Raw genomic sequence first — 18985 nt, 5'->3', positions numbered from 1 at the left:
TAGTTGCCATAAGTGTCATATTACTTATCATGTAATATTGAGTTTGCAGAAGTGTGATACTAATACCCGAGACACAATAGTGCACATTAAAAATCTCATAACAGTTGAAAACAAGAAGAAAGAGAGGGTTTCGGCTGAGTTGTGTTTTGTTTGGTTTGTCTTTGACTAAGATCGACCCATGACCCTATGGAGATTTTGTCTCTGACTCACGGCAAAACAAGCCGGGTATACTGTTACGCTCGAACGTGTTTTTACGCGCCCCTAGGTTTGGCGACCCTAGCCCCTTGTGTAGGGGCGTCCTTGGCAATTTTTTTCAAAGAGGATAAGTCAAGAAAAGAGCAATGGACTTTTTATGATTTGGGGCATGTAGGAGACTTAGTTTTTTTTAACGCGTACATATGCCTTACAGCGACTATCATCAGACCAAGGGAGCTTCACTGATTATTTATTTTAGCTGCTCTTGCCGGCTAATTCATAATTTTTGGAGACCGTGGCTTACAATGTACCAGCCATTGATCATTACATATAATATATGCAAGTCCCACATCCAAATGGTTTAGAACAGCATGTCGGCAGAACGTACTGCACCTGCGCGAAACCCGTAATGCAAAAATTCGTGCATAGCACTTCGAAAGAATTCTACCAGTGTTGTACCGAAAACAATATCGTCTGCAACGGGCGAAATCCTGATTGAAAAAACATTGAAAAAAATCCGGGCTTCGCCCAGGCGCAGTACGTTCTGTCGACGTGTGTTGCCTAACACTAGTCACATATAAGGTTAGAGGTCACGCGTGGACGGCGGTTACAAATTTTCCCGAATTTGAAAGATTAAAAGTGTCCAGACAAATAAATAAAGCTTTATAGGGCTCCGAGTAGACAAATCAATTTGATGACATCGTTTGATTTGGAGTGATAACCTAGTTACATTTCTGATTTCATTTGTCTACACAACGTCTTTTTTCACAAAAACGCTTTTAATCTTGCAATTATATTTATACATACAAAAGTGAGATAAAGGTGAAATTAATATAGCCTTGTAAGGCACGGGGTAGACAAATCAATTTAGAAGTATCGTTTGAAGTCGGTGTGGTAACCTAGTTACATTTCTGATTTCATTTGTCTACACAACTTTTTTTATAAAACTACTTTTGGTGTTGCAATCATGTAATAAAAGCGGGGCATTATATTCTATATAAGTTTCCATTTTCATCTGCTAAGTAATTAATGTGTCTGCATAGAAGATTTAAAAAAATGTTAAGGCCTTCTTTGCCCGATTTGGACATGGTTCTAACCAATAAGAGGAGTTGGTTCTCTGATTAAAATGGAAAACACAGGAATATATAAAAGAGAGAGCGGCGGAGGAACTAGACATTAGGCAACGATCTTCTCCAGAGAGAAAGAGAGAGAGAGGCAGACAGAGAGACAGAGACAGAGAGAGAGAGAGACAGAGAGATATCAACTGTAACAGCCAGTTCAGCAACAAGATAGTGACTGACAAAATCAGCGACAAGAAGCCGAAAAACTTATAAGGAAGGTAAGTGTACAAACATTTCTCTTTTCTTAGACTGTACTAGGAAATGTACGGGTCTTATGATTTGAAAGGAGCAGACATCATTCGTAGCGTTAGGAGAATAAGAAATTTGAAAGGAGCAGAGTTCCAAATACCCGCTCTCGCCCTCGCGAGAGCAAGTCGTATTTTCTGTGCGATACTTTTTGGAGACGCCAGGTTGCCCGGCGCGCAAGTTGTCATTTTTTTTACAAACAAAGCAACATTTTACAAGTTTCTAGCGGCCCAGCTTGAGGCTCGTGAGATGGACCGTGTCCTTCCTCAGCCAGCTTGTGAGCCACACCTTCACAGGTGACGGCTTACGTCTTGCCTTCTAAAATAAAATGTCGGTATTGACGGCAACCTGAAATATTCGATGGGCAACCGCGCTTTTGGCTTGGGCTACATGGGCAACCTGAGAAAAAGGTATTGCGAACCCTGCGCTATCTTTTTTCTGTAAATGTGGAGAAATGACGACGATAGTGATGACGAAAATTTAGTATCTCCACATTACAGGTCCATTGTGATCTTCCACGGAACAGCAAGCAAGCAAGCAAGGTCAGTTTAGAGCCTTTGAATCTTCTTCTTCTTCATCTTCATCTTCTTGAATGTCCATCGCCAAACAGTGATGGCGTCGGTGGCGTCTTAGTAGGACTGCAGCCCAAACTGCGTCCATAGACCGGGTATACGACGTTGTCGCTAGGTTCGAGTTTCCTTTCCATATCCTCAAGTTCCTGCCTTTGAATAGAATCTAGAAAAAAAGCACTGCCTCTGAAATGGCGTTCGGTCAACAAATTTTTTCTCGGAAAGAAGGCAGTGCCTTACTTGTCCTGGTTTTGGCGGTGTATGCCTGTACGGCTTTTGGTAGCTTCTGTCCTCAGCAGTGTAGAAAAGCAAGCCGACCTGTGCCTATAGCTCAGCACATACGATCCAATCTTGGCGGGTCTTTGGCGAAGTGGGTACCCTTCCATATATGGACTGTGTGCAAGGGCGTAAATGAAACTGTTGCCGTACCACAGGTAATACCTTGCCTTACCGGGTATACAGGTGTGGTTGCAGTAGTGGGGTATCCAGTGGGATTTGTATCGGTAAAAACACTGGCGGGTCTCTGCCCTAGGTGTACAGCGACTCTTGCCCTAGTGAAATGCGAAATCGCCGATATTGAAGAGAATGTGCTGGCCGGAATTTCAAGCCTCTGGATGTTGGCCCTGGACTATAACAAACTCACTCACATCAGGCAGAATTGGTTCTCTGGTTTGAAAAGTCTCCACATGCTGAGCTTGTCCAATAACGAGATAGTGAGGGTGGAAGCAGGGTCCTTCATGGACCTGGGTTTGCTTGAAATTTTGAATCTAGAGAACAATCCGCTGCAGACTGTAGACCCAGACTGGTTTCCTGGGCTCCAGGAAATAGCAGAGCTCCACTTGGAATCAAGCAGCATTCCTCTGGATGCATTCCAGTACCTCGATGGTCTCTCCGATTTGACTCTAGGTGGGAACTTTCCGTTTCTGGACGGGGACACGTTCTGGGGGTTGAGGAATGCCCCTCTCCTGATTCGCGTTGTTCGCGAGAGGCTGGGCACGGTTCGTGACTCGGTGGTGCGAGATGAGGCGTGGAGCCTTTATCTCTACAACCACATGGATGAACAGCGCAAACGCATCATCAGAAGGCAATACGTGTCACTCATGGTTTCCAACAACCTCCTCTGTATGATCACTCACGACCCTTTAAACAATGAACAGACTTTGGGGTATACTAGTAATGTATCGAATGTGTATGACCCCGGTCTAGTAAAAAACATCTCGAGCTCATACGGTTTGTCAAACATCTTGACAGAGAGTCGAGCCCATTTTGTTGTCTTGTTGAAGACTGGATCTTCCAAACAACACACACCCCATGGCGACACAGCCCAGTGTAGACAGGGATGGGAACAAAATGGCACATTGCTTGTGGCTTTACAGGATGGCTTACGCATGCACTTGAAGTCACTATGGGAGGGGAACGCAACCATGAGCGGCCTTGCCTTTACTCTGTTTCGGACAACACAGAACACAAGCACGAATGGCTCAGCCACTGACAACCTGAAAAACTTCACCCAAACAAACGATAGAAATATAACCTGCCTTGTGCTCGCCAATGGAAACATCACTCGGCTAGTGCTCACTACTGTCCCTCCAGAAGACCAAAAGAGGAACAACAAAACATGTCGTCGAGATTCCGGCCATTGGCATTGCCCGCCATCCAATGAAACATCTGCACGGAGGAACCAGACTCAGGTGGTGTTGACGTCAGAAGACCTGAAGACTACGTCACCGGCGTCTACTCCGCAAGTCAGTACCGTCTTGAACACACCTGCCCCAGACGACACTTCGATCTATCCCGCCATCCCGATTGTGTCGTTATTAGGTCTAGGTCTGGTACTCATCGTCGTGATGCTGAAGAGGGTGTTAAACTTAAGCAACACCAAGGACGACCGAGCCCGCATCGTACCGCATGCGACATCTGGGCGGGCAAGGTCTGCTTCCCTCCCTGCCATTCCCCACCCACACAGCGACGTTCCACACCGCCAAGTAGTACCTTGCAGATCCCTGCCTACGACCTTACGCTCAGTCGAACCCACCTACTGCGAGATCCCGGACGAAGCTGCCCACCTCGTCCACCACACGTACTGGGAAATCCCAGATGGCGGCATGTCTGATGTGAACAGATCAGCCTGCCTCACGAAGCTCCCCGCTAGAACACGCACACGGAAGGACGGACGGGAGGACGCAGTCTCCTGTCAGTCACTGCCTGCTGCCCTTCCCTCCACCGAACCGACGTACTGTAACATACCAGACAGCGACAACAACGATGATGATGATGCCCCGCTCCCATTCTACGGCATTGCAGTCGATTTGACGCTCCCTGCAGTTTTGGGAGAGAGCCGCAATATCTACCTCGGCAGCCAGTCCAAACATTCCCGCCATCTCAGCCGACGTAAAACTCTGTATGGAGAACCAAAATCCATGGATCAGGTGAAGTTCTACGGAAGGGCAGCAGACTCCTCCCGTTACCATGGCAGCCTGGGCAGAAGTTCGCGCCATCTCAAGAAGACATCTAGCCGAGCTACAGCTGCGTATGGAAGAACCGAATCCCAACAGCGCGTAACGTTTTACGGAAAGGCGGCGAATGCCACACACATCCGGAGCATGCCAGATCTTGCAAAACCGTCTCAATCGACGGAGGGGCAAGTTTATCAGAGCGTTTTAGTACAGAATGTATCTTCGCCGACCTCGCGACTAAACACCTACTACTGGCCATGGAAAATCGTCGAGAGCGGAGCTCGAGGCCGCGGGCGTAACCCGCAACGATCTGCTTCCCTTACCGATCTACCAAACTGGGCAATGGAACTCCAGCGAGAAAACGGCGAGTACACACCTTGGCGACCGTCCCTCGCCACACCTCACGCCACACACTGTCCATCTGGGGCATTGCCTAACTCCTGGCCATGGGGGATTTCAGGCGGTTCAAACAAACTACAGCGGCAAGCGTCCCTTCCTTCGTTAGGAAGTACCTGCAATGCGACACCGCAAAACGAAGTTGCATCAAACCAGACCAAACACTAACTACACAAATGTACAAAAGTAACTGAAAAGGGGTGGGGTACCCGGAAACGGCATTCAGCTCGCTTCCTCTTTGTTGCTGAGAGTACTAACCATAGTCTCAGCACTCGGTTGCCAGTGCTGATAGGGGTTTTCCAGCGCTGAAGCTGCCTCAGTACTGGACGTCCGGATCCAGTGCTGACGACCTCTTACACACTCGCCCTAATGAAGCAAAAATTTAAGGTCTTAAATCCAGCAGAAAAATGATTACATCTAATGGTAATAAAAATCTGACGGCTCCCTGTGAGGAGCAACAATTAAAGCAGAAACATGTACTAACACCTTTTGCCACGCACACCTTTTATAGCCAAATGCCAACAGATCTTAAGGTGTCGTGACGATACTAGTATTGACCTGTATAAAGTAGCCACCAAAAGATCCTCGAATTCGAAAAAAAAGAACACTGAACTTGCGCTATCATTATAAACAACAGCGGATCTCTTTACTTGTTAAACGCGTTAATTTATGCCGGCTAAATTATTCATCGTGCTCGCCCACCCTGTTTGCTGGCTTGTTCTTGTCGCCTTGCCTGAGTAAATAACACCCGTTCTGTCTTATGAATCTATTAACACGCTCTCCTCTAAGCTTGTAAACATAATAGTAGCCTCCATCAGGCCTTCCTTGGGGGGGGGGGTGCAAAATAGAATCCGACTGGCCAGGGTAGTGGGTCCACCGTATTGGGGTTTCATTTCCATCACTGGAAAATTCTCCCTCTTTGGCTAAATTTTACTGACTTGGAACCCACGTTGTTAGTCTGTCCAAGGAGCTTCAATGTGTAGAATGTCCATGGTGACTTGGTCTGTCGGGCGTGAATTTGTAAGGATAGAACGTCCTTAGAATTTGCATTGAACTTTGAGTATTAGTCAACACCCCATAATCTCATAATCTAGTCAATCTCAATATTTACAACCAAATTATAAACAAGACAAAAAAATGTTTGACCAGACCACAGAGGTTTAAAACTCTTAAACCTCCTTGAGCAGACTGACTCGCACAGTTCGTTGCAATGGCCGTGACGTACGACCTACATAATTAGTGATTAATCAGTGAGTCAATTAGACCATTATGGGCGGAGCTTGCACATCCCAGTCCGTGAACCAATCATGGTGAGAGGGCTGGATTGACGCCCCGCGCAAGGTGTGCTGGTCCGCTTGGGTTCCAGTTCATTCCAGACGCAGGATCCAGGTACGTTCTCACGTGTAGTCGTTGGTCTCCGTAGATTATAGATTGTACAGCTTGTTTCGTAGTTTATTGCGTAGTATCCGTCCTATTTGTATTGTACGTACCCTATCCCATATTTGTAACTCAGCGTTTGGTGTTAGCAAGGACATTATCTAAATTTATAATGGCATTGGTTGGAGGGGAACAAAAGAACAAAGGCCGTGGTGGAATGCTAAGTGCATGCCATCTCATAATTTCCCTAGAACCTTCGAATTCTTTGTCAGATATTTCATTGTAAACCTAGCTATAGCAAGGACAATGAGGTTATAGGGAAAACCTCATTGCAGTAGTACCTGGTAATAAGGTAAGAATAGCATGGCTTCCAATTCAAAAGTTTGGCTTACTACGCTGGCGTCTGACTAACAATGGCGACAAAGGGTAATCGGTCGGGAGTGTCTGAAAATTGTTTTCAAACTTTAAGACGTGTTAGGAAGACGAACTAAACCATGAGATATCCCTATATTTTGCTTGGTTTTGAAATCCGCATTTGGTGCTGCACAATACCTGTCATAACTGCATGCTCCAAATTATGATAGCTAGATTTGAGGCACAACAACCTAAGCGTGATGCTCAAGTTGCGAACTTGTTCTAGTCTCTCACCAGTCTCAGGAAAATGATCAGAATCCCCAACGTGACCAGCGGCACCGCCTGGCGCTCCATGAGGCGCATGCAAGTCACAACTCGCGCTGCGACGACGTCATCACAGCACGGACCGACTTCCCAGCAACCACCGCGACGACGGGCATCCCCGCAAGCACCATGGCAGCCGTCCCAGCAAGCCTTGCCTACCCGTGAGCCTTCCAAGCCCACAGCCCTCCCATGGGTCGACTTTGCCGCCCCAGATCCGACTAAAAAGGCGGGAAAACCACAGAAAATCACTTTCCTCTGCAACTCCTTCAACGGTCTGTCCCAGCGGCTGTACCTGGAGCTGGTGTCACGTGGCCATCACGTGACTGTGCACGAGAACCCACGTGGCGAGGAGATGACGAAGGCGGCAGAGGCGGACAAGCCGGACCTGGTTTGTTTGTTTGTTTACTCTTCATTAGACACAAAATTGTACTACTCTTCACGGAGTTAATGTTTACAATACAATATACATATAGATAACAAAATTATACACTACATTGACTTCAAACAGCTTGCAAAAATGCCTTTTAATTGATTTTTCTTGCTCCTGTATAAGCCCTTAGCAAGGTTTATGTGCGGACAGCTAGAGGGCACTTTACAATAAAGAAGTGTGCAACCTCTTCTTCCCTTGCCAGGTACTGTGCCCATTCCTGACCCGCCGGGTCCCGCCCAGCCTGTACAACAACCCGGCCCGACCCGTCCTCATCGTACATCCGGGCATCCCCGGGGACAGGGGGCCGTCCTCCATCGACTGGGCACTGAAGGTCAGACTCCGCTTGTCTACTCTCACTAGATGGATAACTTTACATAACCAGACTCTAGAAAAGTAAGTTAAACACATAATTGAATGTTTATATACTCACTGTTTTTCATCTTCATCTTCAACACATTTATGTATAGTGACCAGCCCTTCCAACTCAGTCCTGCCATTTGCTACTTAATGAATGTATTCCAACACCATAGAATGTCTACTACAGCACCAGTTGCTAGTACTTGTAATGGTGACAGCTATCTGATCTAGGTCATTGACCTTATTTGTTTGTATTGAAAGAAGAAAAATGGAGCAAAAACAATATTTTTCCCTCTGCGAACGTTACAAATACGTACAAGTGTATGTATGTGTAGATGTCTGTTGCCACTTCTGCAACCATTTCATCAAGGTTTTGCTGCCATAACTACTCTGCAGGAGGGCGCCACCGAGTGGGGCGTGACTGTTCTGCAGGCAGCAGATGAGATGGATGCCGGCGACATCTGGGCAGCCTGCAAGTTTCCCGTGAACCGCCAGGCGACCAAGTCTAGTCTGTACGGCAAGGAGGTGACCAAAGCGGCGGCTCTGGCAGTGCAGGGGGCCTTAGAAGCCCTGGAACAAGGCACGCCCCCCACCCCGCTAGACTACTCACACCCAGAGGTACTGCTTTGTGATTTTCATTGCTTTTGAATCTAATCTCCAAGCAGATGTTATCATAACAGTATCAAATTGGCAAGTGCAGTATCTGTAGCATTATCCTAGGTCAGCGGCCTGTATCTCAGTACAGATTTATATGCTGTAAGTCACTGACAGAAAGTCTTTAAGTCTAGTAGCCGGAAAAGATATTGTGTGCAATGGGCAAAATTCTGATGTAACGTTGACCAAACACCCAACGAAATCCTTGAAAAAGAAAAAAATTGTTTTTTGCACAGTACATTCTGCTGATGTGCTCCTTTACGAAAGAGTGCCTTTATGATGACAGTTCTGACATGAAAAGCCGTTTGTTGTCTGACTCCAGGTGAAAGGTGAGCTGAGGCGGAAGCTGACAGCCGAGGACCGACAGGTGGACTGGACACAGCCAGCCGAGGACGTGGCGAGAGTTGTGCGCGCCTGCGACTCCCAGCCAGGCGCCATGGGCCTGCTCCGTCTGTCTGTGCAAGGTCAGAAGTTTGTTATGTTTATCTTTGTTTTCGCTCTGTTTCCTTTCTTCCATTCTTCCATTTTCTTTCATTCCAATTAAGGCCGATGACCTGAACGGCTGTCACCATGGTAACTGGTGCTGTAGCAGATATCCTGTCATTTTGGGTTACATTATGGCAAGACAAAGTTGGAGGGCTCATTGTATGTATGAATAAAATTTAATGCTCATCTGGTCATTATATGTATGAATGTGTACAAGTAAGATTAAACAGAACAGTAGGTTGTTAAGCTAGACCATGTCAAAGTAAACATGATGATTGTATGCAGATATTAACTTCCTAGTTTAAAATTGATATCTGTAAATTGTCTTAAAGGCCAGCTGCAGCAGCATGAAGTTTTGCTGTTCGGCGCATGTGTGGAGGGAAATCGTGACATGGTGCGGCAACTGAAGGAGCGGGCGGGGCATGCTACCCCTGGTGACATCATCGCGAGAAGGAACAGTGCTGTCTTGGTGGCCTGTAAAGATCGGGAAGATGCCATCTGGATCTCCCATCTTAAAAGTATGGCTTAAGTCTTATGGCCTATTCTTATATCTTTTATATATTCTTTCTCTCATCAATAAGTGGAGGCCATGACCATAGGTAATCCTAAGTAGTATTTTTAAGATGTCCCCAAAGTCCTCAGCCACCCTTCCTGACCACCCTAAGTACATGTTCTAAATCTAACACTGATGATGCCCCTTCTCCCCCCTCACAGCCCCCCCCCCACAAGAAAACTGTCCCGCCCTCGCAGGACTCCCCCAGAGAAGCAGCCTGAAGCTTCCCGCAACGTCTGTCCTGCCTTGTGCTGACGTCCCTCCCCTTCCTGTCAGCCACTCCGACCCCCTTCCTTACGGGACCCGACCTGAGACTTTCCAGGACGTCTGGACGACGCGCCAAGACGGCGTCTGTTACGTGCACTTCGACTTCTACAACGGCGCGATGAGCACGGACCAGTGTAAGCGGCTGGAGCAGGTTCTGTGGGACGCGGAACAGGATCCAGACTGCTCCGTGGTCGCCTTGATGGGCGGGTAAGTACTGACTTATCAACTTTATCAACTTATCAACTTAACATATCAACATGGCTTGAGCAGGTTCTGTGGACGGTGGAGCAAGATTCTGACTGCTCAGTGATGGGCTTGTGAGCTTTGATAATTTAAATTCGCTAACTTATTAACTCTAGTAATCGAGTTGATAGGCAGGTGAGCTGTGAACTTCACTAACTTAACTGTACTAATCTATTAACTTTATTAACTTTATCAACCTGACCCGAGCAACTTTAGGGGACAATGCAACGCACATGTTGATGTTTACCAATACTTAAAATGTTGATTTTTCCCATATTTGGGCATAAAACCTTTGTTTCCCATATTTAGGCACAACTTCTTCAGCAACGGAATCCACCTGAACGTCATCGAGAGCTCCGAATGTGCCATCGCCGAATCCTGGGCTAACATCACAGCCATCAATGACGTGGTGAAGGCAATATTCCGGATGCGGAATAAGGTGACGGTTTCAGTGCTGCAGGGGAACGCGGGAGCTGGCGGTGTCATGATGGCGCTTGCTGCAGATCGGGTGAGTGAAACTGGTTTGAGACGACTAAACTGGTTTGAGGCAGCTTTGTTTTTGCACAACTGGTAAACCACCTTTAAGTATAACATACCAGTTTTGCACAGAAAGTACACACTGGCTACATAAGACTGGGCTGTAAGAGCTAAACATTGGGAAGAAGCCCTGTTCCTTTTGATCACTGCATGCTTGAGGTGTGGCTCTCCTCAATCATGGGACCTCCAGCTTTACATCCCATCAGAGAGAACATCCCCAACCAAAGCTGTGTCATGAAGTGAGTGAAGAAATAGTTGTAAAGTGCCTTTCCCAGGCGAGATGGGCACCCACCTCTGGCCCTGCTAAAACGTACCAGCTTGCAATCAGCTGACACATGGCGTCATGTTTCCACAGGTCGTGAGTCACGCCGGTGTGGTGCTGAACCCACACTACCGCAAGATGGCGCTGTTCGGGTCCGAGTACTGGACCTACTCCCTGCCGCAAAGGGTGGGATTCCCCATGGCAGAGGAACTCACCACCCGACTCCAGCCAGTGCTCGCCCCAGAGGCCTGGGACATGGGTAGGTCAGGGATGTGGGTGGGTCAGGGATGTGGGTGGGTCAGGGGTGTGGGTGGGTCAGGGGTGTGGGTGGATCAGGGATGTGGGTGGGTCAGGAGCATGGGTGAGTCAGGGATGTGGGTGTGTCAGGGCATGGGTGGGTCTAGGCATGGGTGTGTCAGGGCATGGGTGAGTCAGGGCATGGGTGGGTCTGGGCATGGGGTGGGTGAGGGAGATGGGATCAGATTTGTAGGTGGTTCATGGGGGTGTGTCTGGGACATGGTTTGCTGATTTTGTAGGTACACGTCCAAACCTATTTTCTCCCTCCCGTGTCTGTCCCAGGCATGCTGGACGACGTGATCGGGTCGGATGCGGTCGAGCTGAACGCCCAGATCCACCTGAAGTGCCTCCGTCTGCAGGCTGAGGCCGGAGAGATCCTGCGGGTCAAGCGGGCGGCCACCTCGTCCCTCTGGTCCATCCTAGAGCAGCACCGTCAGGAGGAGCTGGGGTACATGCGGCAGTGCTTCCAGGACAAGGAGTACCACGCCAGGCGCAGGAAGTTCGTGTACCACTAGCCGCAACCAGGAGAGACACATACAGAACACGCAACATCCGCACAACACGGAGAAAAAAGCACACTACAGTGATGAACATCCACAAAACTTCAGGCTACCACAACTTTTTAAGTCTACCTCCGTTTGGAGATTGAACCACACCATGCCAGGCACAGAAAGTTTATGTATCACAAGCTGCAACTGGGAGATGTAACGTTACAGATAGACATCCACAAAACCATCCAAGTGTCAGTGCACTAACGTAACCTACCTCAACTTTTAGATCTACCTCAATTAAGGGAACCACACCAGGTGCAGGAAATTTGTGTACCACTAGATACAAGGAGCTTCCTCCTGTCCGAGTGTTTGACGTAAGGCTAGAGAACTTAGAGGCCAACTTAAAGTAAGAAGGCCTGAATGGATTTTAACGGTATTTGATATGCGGGTAGGTCAAGAAGATAAAATATGGATGTCCGTTTTAGATTTTAAGATTTTTTTCAAGAATAAACATTACAACCACATGTCAGAAAAATTTGGCTTTTAATAAAATCTCTGTACAGTGACTGAAGCGAATCACAGGCAAATGTTCCACATATGTTGATGTTAGTACAATGTATCAGGGACTTTAAATGATATTTAGTTCATCTTACAATGACATGACCAATGCATAGCTTATCAACATATTCGTTTAGTTTGCCCAGAATGCAAGGAAATTTTCTACGTAAGAAATAATAGAAAAATGAGTAGAAAAATGAAAGAAACAACTAAATTGCACTGCAGCTAGAATATTCCAATGCACAGACCTATGTCTAGAAACTGATTGTCATAAACCTTATAAAAGCATGAAAGACTGCAATAAACAACCTCAGACCCATGAACAACATGGCAGAAACACTGTCAGGTTTTAACTAGTAAGTCTTACCTGTACCACATTCCAGGGCAAAGAAATAATCCTCCAAAAGTAAGGCAGTTACAAGATTCAAGAAAATATAAACCACACACGTCATGATTATTGACAAAAGAACATCAACAGGCTCCTGTAGTTTTGTTTTGGTGCATTGCAATGTATATTTTAGATCAAAAATAAACTTATACTCTGGAAAACAGCAATTACAAGTCACAACTATGATAATTTTACTGTAACAATGATTATGTCAGAAAAAATAAAGAATAAATAATGAAAGAAAAGGCCTTTGTGGTTGTCATATCAATCAAGTAAATTATGTAAACTTTCTAGAATGAAAAAGCATTTTACTCTGCACATACAATAATTATCACTATGAATAAGGTACAAGTGTAGTTAACATCATTGCTGACACTCTGTTGGCCAGTGTGTAATCTATATATTATATATATATATGTATGATTTGTTGGATAGTCCAAAATTGACCATGTAAATTTTGCCACCATCGGGTTGAAAAAGAATATAGCAAACATTCACAAAAACCAGGCGGATAGGTAGAGATTTGATTGACAAATTCTCCTATTGTAAATACTCGTGTGGAAGTGAGACATATATCTTTAAGTACAACTGACTGACAACATAACGTGCCACCTTGCAGATTTACTAGTAGAATATTCTGGAAGCTTGGCGCAGTACTAACTGCATCAGCATGGGGGCATTATTGACATGGTCAAAGTATTGAAGCTGACAAATGATGAGATGTTGCTAGTGTCACTCTCTGTTTCTACCACCCCAGACTAAGCTGCACAGTTACTGGAGGACAATGTTGTTGCCCCAGAGCCTTTTTTGAATAGGATGTTTGGCTGGATTTATGCCCTAAGCCTTCTGTAGTGATTGGCAGCAATAGATTGACAAGTATGTGACACATTTTCAGTAAGTTAGTCCACATCTGCCAGTTCCACTCAGCATCCGAGAGTTGACATGTAGAGCTGTCCTGTCTGTTAAGATAGCATCCCTGAGTCCTCTACTGTTGATGATATCACAATTCACACCATACTGTAGTATGTTAACATGTTGATTGTATTCTCCTGTTGGCTCATATCTTTGCTGGACTACTGACTGATCTGGCAAATTTGAATCTTGACTGTCCCGAAGTGATTCTGGCAATGTCTGTAGTGTCCTGAGCTTTGCCATGATCCTCATGTCTCTCTTTCAGACAAACAAATGAATAAATAAACAAACAAGCAAACAAAACAGGTTTAAGTGAATTTCCATTGTAGCTTTCCCATTGCAAGAAATACAAACTGTTATGTTGTTCCACTGTCACAATGGTTTGTATAATTTCCAATCAGTTCAAATAATGTGTAATTTAATTCAAAATGTTTCCACAGTGTTGTTCTCAAAGTTATTCCAGCGACATCCGGTGGCTATAGTTTGCCATATGCTGCATCCCTGTGGCCATGCTGGTGTCTATAAGATATGTCTTCAGTTTCCCCTTCCCTTTCACATCTATGAGTCCTCTGCACTCACACTGGTAGTTCAACTCTGTCAGGAACTGAGCAGACTCTTCTGTTACCTGTCACAAAGTAGGAAAAACATTTTATATGGCAGTATAAATCTTTATAAGACAGCCCAAACCGGACTGTGTTTTCAAGCAACATACTATGTAGCCTATGTCAATTATATTCCACTGGCCAAAGTGCCAAAGGACATTTTTCTGTGCCACAAATGTTTTGAATGACATTCAAACTAACCACATTGTACATGTCACTCTGCAAGCAATATCTATGATGGTTACCAAAATATTATTTCTCCATCAAATGACAGCACTAAATGACAAACCACTTCACCTTTGTACCTCTTGAAACCACATTAGATTTTACTCTATCAGGGCTCTAGCCAGCACCCGTTTTTCTGTCAATTGCAGGAACTCTGTGGCGTGTGACGGAAAAAAATTTTAAACCAATCTGTCAACCTTGGTAGACAAAATCGACAAAAATCTTGGGTAAGAATATAATATGAAGATATCCAAAGGACTGGCAACTACCTCTCTCAACCTCATGATTTGCCTCTCAAAACATAGGAAATTGCATTTTTATAGGCTTGAAAATACAAAATTTGTCCCTACATGTAGATTGCAGACAATCTCCCCCAGGTTCAATTCATGAACCTGGGCTGACAAAAAAAAATTGAGCTGGCTAAAGCCCTGCCCAAATCCATTTTGGTTAGCAAATCCAGTGACTTTCAAATGTCCTGAAAGATGCACAAAGTTGCTGACCTGTATACACCCCATGACCCCCGTGGACTCCATCCTGCTGGCCACATTGACACTGTTTCCCCAGATGTCATACTGAGGTTTCCTGGCTCCAATCACCCCGGCTATCACTGGGCCATGGTTAATACCTAACACGTCAAGCAAAGCAGAGGAGAGTTTTGAGTAATTTCATACATGCTGCAAGCTTACAGTGAAGGTAAAGCATCCCTCTAATGATGAGGCAAAACATTCTGCTTTTTCCATGACAGAAAGGGCAAAGGAGCATGAACCAAAAATTAAGTAACACATCTAAGGAAAATATGGCAATAATATACTACTATGCATCATTTCAGACAATGTTAAACTGTAAAGTTCAACCATATTCCTGCTGCCATAATCAAAGCCAATCTACAGACCATTGCATCTACCATGTATTGCAACATAAATCTGAAAAATAGTAAAGTTCTTTTATTCACAACCATAAATTGTTTAAAAAGAGTCAATGTTTTGATGACCAGTTGCCATCTTCATCAGGGCTTATGTGACTGTGCACTAGAATTAGGTGTTATAATACTGAAGGTGACAGATGCTCATGGAAATGTTGGCTTGTGTTAAACAAATGATGCATCTGACATTACCTATTCTGAGCTTGAAGTCATTGAAAGAGTGCTTGTTGATGAGATGTAGTTTCTGTACCAAAGCCAGTGCAAAGTCCACCATGTTCCCCATCAGGTGTAACTTCTCTGGATAGGAGACACCTTGCTGTGGGAACAATGATCAAACATTCAACTATACTGGATGTAAAACTACACAGTTGAGCTATGGTGCAGTTCAAATAGAATTTGTCAGAGAGACGTAGGATAGTTTTGAACCTTTGTTGATCCAGGACCAAATGATTGTCCTCCTTATTTTGTCACTGTAAGCGATAACTGATATCATGCATTATGATATACTCATAAAGTTGCTGAGACTATATGAGTAAGAAAAATGTCAAGGTTCATGACCCCTGACCTGGCCTGTAGTAGAGGTTAACCCTGTTGCTGCCATGTAGGTGCTGCCGATGGTCTTAATCTTCTCGACATGGCTGAACTTTGGCTTGGACAGGAGCTACAGGAGGGAAAACAACAGGCTTGTATCACTGTTGTTTGTTGTCATCTGCTACTACACATTTAGTGAATTGTCCATTTTTCAGTCACTTTAATACCAGATTAAAGTTCTAGGCAGCTTGAATTTTTTCTGTCATCCTAATTTTGTTTGATGTCACATCTTGTTGATTAAGCAACAATCCAGGGGCATCTCCCCTGGCAGAATTTTGCCATCTTAACCTGATAAAAAAGCTATTTTCTGCAATTTGAGGGGCAAATTTTGTTACCTTGACATCTTCAAGATTCTGTTTGATGTCTTAAATCATTCTTACCTCGTCAAAGTCTGCTATTATCTCATTCAGTAATCTAAGACACTCCAAGCCCTCCTTATTGACATCTGTCTCCACATAAAACTCTTTGAAGTTTGGGATGGATGCAAACATCACACAGACAAACTCATAGGACTGGCTGTACAGCTCCTGGGTGGAAAAAAATGGGTGAAAAGGTTCAGCATACAATCACAAAGGCCAATGTTCAAAAGTCAACAATTTTGTTTTTATGTTTACCGAAGGAAAACATATTATATTTGCTCATTTCCTCCTCTTCTTCTCCAAACACCTAAAAATCGTAGATATTTTCGTAATTAGAGCCTGGAGGAAAATGAAATTCAGCATGCTAGTAGGTTGATACGTTAGACATTGAACCTTGGTCATTTTGGCCAACATAGATGTCAGAAAATGATTTTATTGGCAAAAAATTGGTAAAAAAAAGTTGCGTTTTAAGCCAAAAATCGAACAAAAAGAACGCGTTTGGAACATTCGAACAACCATGGAACAATGGAACAGCGTGTTCGATAACCGCGGGTCATTGACCCTAGCGCTACGCACGGAACACCCGAGCTTTCCAAATATGGGCATCCGCCCTTGTATGACACGAGAAGACATCAGTGGACCAATGTAGCGGTAAGTTTTCATTTTTCTTCGTAAAATACGGTCATATGAATACCAGTCTCGAGTAGAGAATATTGCATTGGGATTTTGGGTTCAATATCCACAATTAGGACTGCAGATTTCCACAGAACGCGGGAGACTTTGTTAACTTTTTGCATGTCATCGACCGGCTCAAAAAAAAAAACACTAGCAATTAACTAGCCGGCTCAAATCTAAAAATAAAGCTCTAGTAATTTACTAGCTCCTGACTTGATAGAATCTCGTATGTTTAGCGATTTAGGCTTGTTGCTGTTTTGAAAATAAATTAAACAGAATTGTGTTCATCCGTAACTATTGTCGACTTTGTAATTATGTAGGTGCGGGGCAGGGGGAGGGGGGCGTTTGTTTACGTTTATTACTCATGATATAACAATTAACATGGATACTAGTATAACATTACATTTTGTCGTTTTGTCAGACAGTTTCAATCTTTTTTCGGGATAACACAGTACAGTACACGGGATAAGCATCAAATCGGGATTCATGGCGATATCCCGCGGGATTTTTCGGGAACCATGTTGACTAAGATTTTTACAGACAGACGGTGCAGCGCATGTTTGTTTCCAAATTATGCATGATGATAACAGTAGCACAAACGAATAGTGTTTTTAATCAAATGTTTTTTTTGATATCGAAAATTTTAGTGGCTTAATAATGTTTAGAACGATAACAAAATAATACAACCGTCTTGGTACGAGAATTTTTGTCTGACCTTGCGATGTGGACGGCCCGCTAAGTACTGCTTTTGATGTCACCCGACCCGCGCTATCTCAGATATAAAATCGATCTAACACAGCCACTCGAGAAGTTCTTCTCCTAGATATGGGAGGTCGACGCACGGAGTTGCGGAAGAGAGATTAAACATTATACAAAAGAGGGGGCGAAGCATAATTCCAAGGTTCTTTACGCCCTTGGCTTGTTTACGACGATCAAGAATTGATACATTTCGTGTTGCTGGGACTGGCACATGTTGCCATAGAAACGACACGCAGCATAGCTAGCAGACCGCGCGGCGCCAATCACAGCACACAGACGGGGACCCGCCCACTGGCTGGGAGGTAAGATTTCAAACTCAAAGGCTCGATTCTCCGCCCCAGAGACTTCTGCCGCCTGACGTATTGTAGCGATTTTCCGCCTCAGCCCTGCACGCGGCATTCTATTTTTCTCATCCCGATTTCATTCCAAAACGTTTTTCACAAGTGACATCGAGAACTAGAATGCTTTTCCACCGGAAGAATTTTTGCCAGCCGCATTGAAGAACTTGCTTTCAGGGTAATACGTACGTGAATGAACGTGGCCGGATCGTTGTTGATTGTTGATGCAAGGGTTTATTCATACGTGTTTGGGGAGGGGACTGAGACGCATGCCCCGATTTTGATGGGCAAAACTTTCCTAATTTTCGTAATACAGAGACTACTTGACGCTCACGAGAACACGAGAAGACTTCAACAAGCCAATTTAGTACAATATGTCACAATGAAACACAACTCCAGCCGGTACGCCCCGTTTTATTAGATGGTTTATAAACTTGACAGATTGATTGTTTATATATAAAACTTGCCGAAAAATTCACTGGAGACGAAGAGGTTATTACAAATTCATTCCTGCTATTTTCTTACAGTTTTGTGAGTTTTCGCTGCACAAGAGCTTTTTAAAAATTTAGCAGTTCAGCTATGACCGGGTGAGGAACGCGTTGTACACAATATACACAATTATGGCAATGTTGACTGACGTCAGGGTGCTCCATTGGCCCTGCCCAGATCGCCCGACAGGACGTAAAACATTTGGCACGCCGCCATCGGTGATAGGACCCGCGGTAGACTTTGAGATCTCGCATCAAGTTTTGTTTTTTTCGCTCCGCGGTACGCAAGACACGCGGATATCTCGCGGGATTTATCGGGACGCCTATCCCGAAAAATTCCGCATCCCGATGATGCATATCCCGTGAAGTTAGCTCTCATAATAAGGATAATTTCCTATAGGAATTTGACAGAAGAAATAGTGTTGGGGCTTCAATATATATGAAGAAATATGTGAACGTCTGGTTTCACTTAATTTGTAACTTGAGTCTTATGCTTGCGTTGTTATTCTTTCATTGCATACAGACAACAGTGTTCTCTGTATTAACAAATTGG

General features: G+C 44.7%; 2 protein-coding genes across 7 annotated transcripts in view; one reads left to right on the top strand and one right to left on the bottom strand.

The window, feature by feature from the left end:
- The first annotated feature begins 6265 nt into the window (after positions 1-6265).
- On the top strand, positions 6266-12150 carry LOC109482000 (hydrogenase maturation factor HoxX-like). Of its 2 annotated transcripts, none has more exons than XM_019784633.1 (10): positions 6266-6372; positions 7001-7426; positions 7671-7799; positions 8222-8443; positions 8802-8943; positions 9298-9483; positions 9680-9992; positions 10338-10536; positions 10921-11086; positions 11407-12150. In XM_019784633.1, the coding sequence occupies exons 2-10, from the start codon at positions 7022-7024 to the stop codon at positions 11637-11639; spliced, it is 1995 nt and encodes a 664-aa protein (XP_019640192.1). In that variant the 5' UTR covers positions 6266-6372; positions 7001-7021; the 3' UTR covers positions 11640-12150. The 2 variants fall into 2 exon arrangements, with proteins under 2 accessions (XP_019640192.1, XP_019640193.1); XM_019784634.1 differs by lacking the exon at positions 6266-6372 and adding an exon at positions 6441-6465 and having other exon boundaries at positions 11407-11639.
- Positions 12151-13006: 856 nt separating this feature from the next.
- Positions 13007-18985, bottom strand: part of LOC109481983 (adenylate cyclase type 2-like) — a 54280-nt gene continuing 48301 nt past the window's right edge. For all 5 annotated transcript variants that reach the window (XM_019784596.1, XM_019784600.1, XM_019784598.1 and 2 more), the window contains exons 22-26: positions 16194-16340; positions 15788-15883; positions 15415-15538; positions 14801-14925; positions 13007-14098 (exon numbers count right to left, since the gene is read on the bottom strand). In XM_019784596.1, the coding sequence (XP_019640155.1) occupies positions 13928-14098; positions 14801-14925; positions 15415-15538; positions 15788-15883; positions 16194-16340 (663 nt within the window). In that variant the 3' untranslated portion in view covers positions 13007-13927. The remainder of the gene's footprint in view (positions 14099-14800; positions 14926-15414; positions 15539-15787; positions 15884-16193; positions 16341-18985) is intronic.

This window comes from Branchiostoma belcheri, unplaced genomic scaffold (genome assembly GCF_001625305.1).
Source record: "Branchiostoma belcheri isolate BF01 breed outbred unplaced genomic scaffold, Haploidv18h27 scaffold59, whole genome shotgun sequence".
In the NCBI taxonomy this organism is placed as follows: Eukaryota; Metazoa; Chordata; class Leptocardii; order Amphioxiformes; family Branchiostomatidae; genus Branchiostoma; species Branchiostoma belcheri.
The sequence above is the reverse complement of the archived record's forward strand: the minus strand, read 5'-3'. Positions and strand labels throughout refer to the sequence as shown.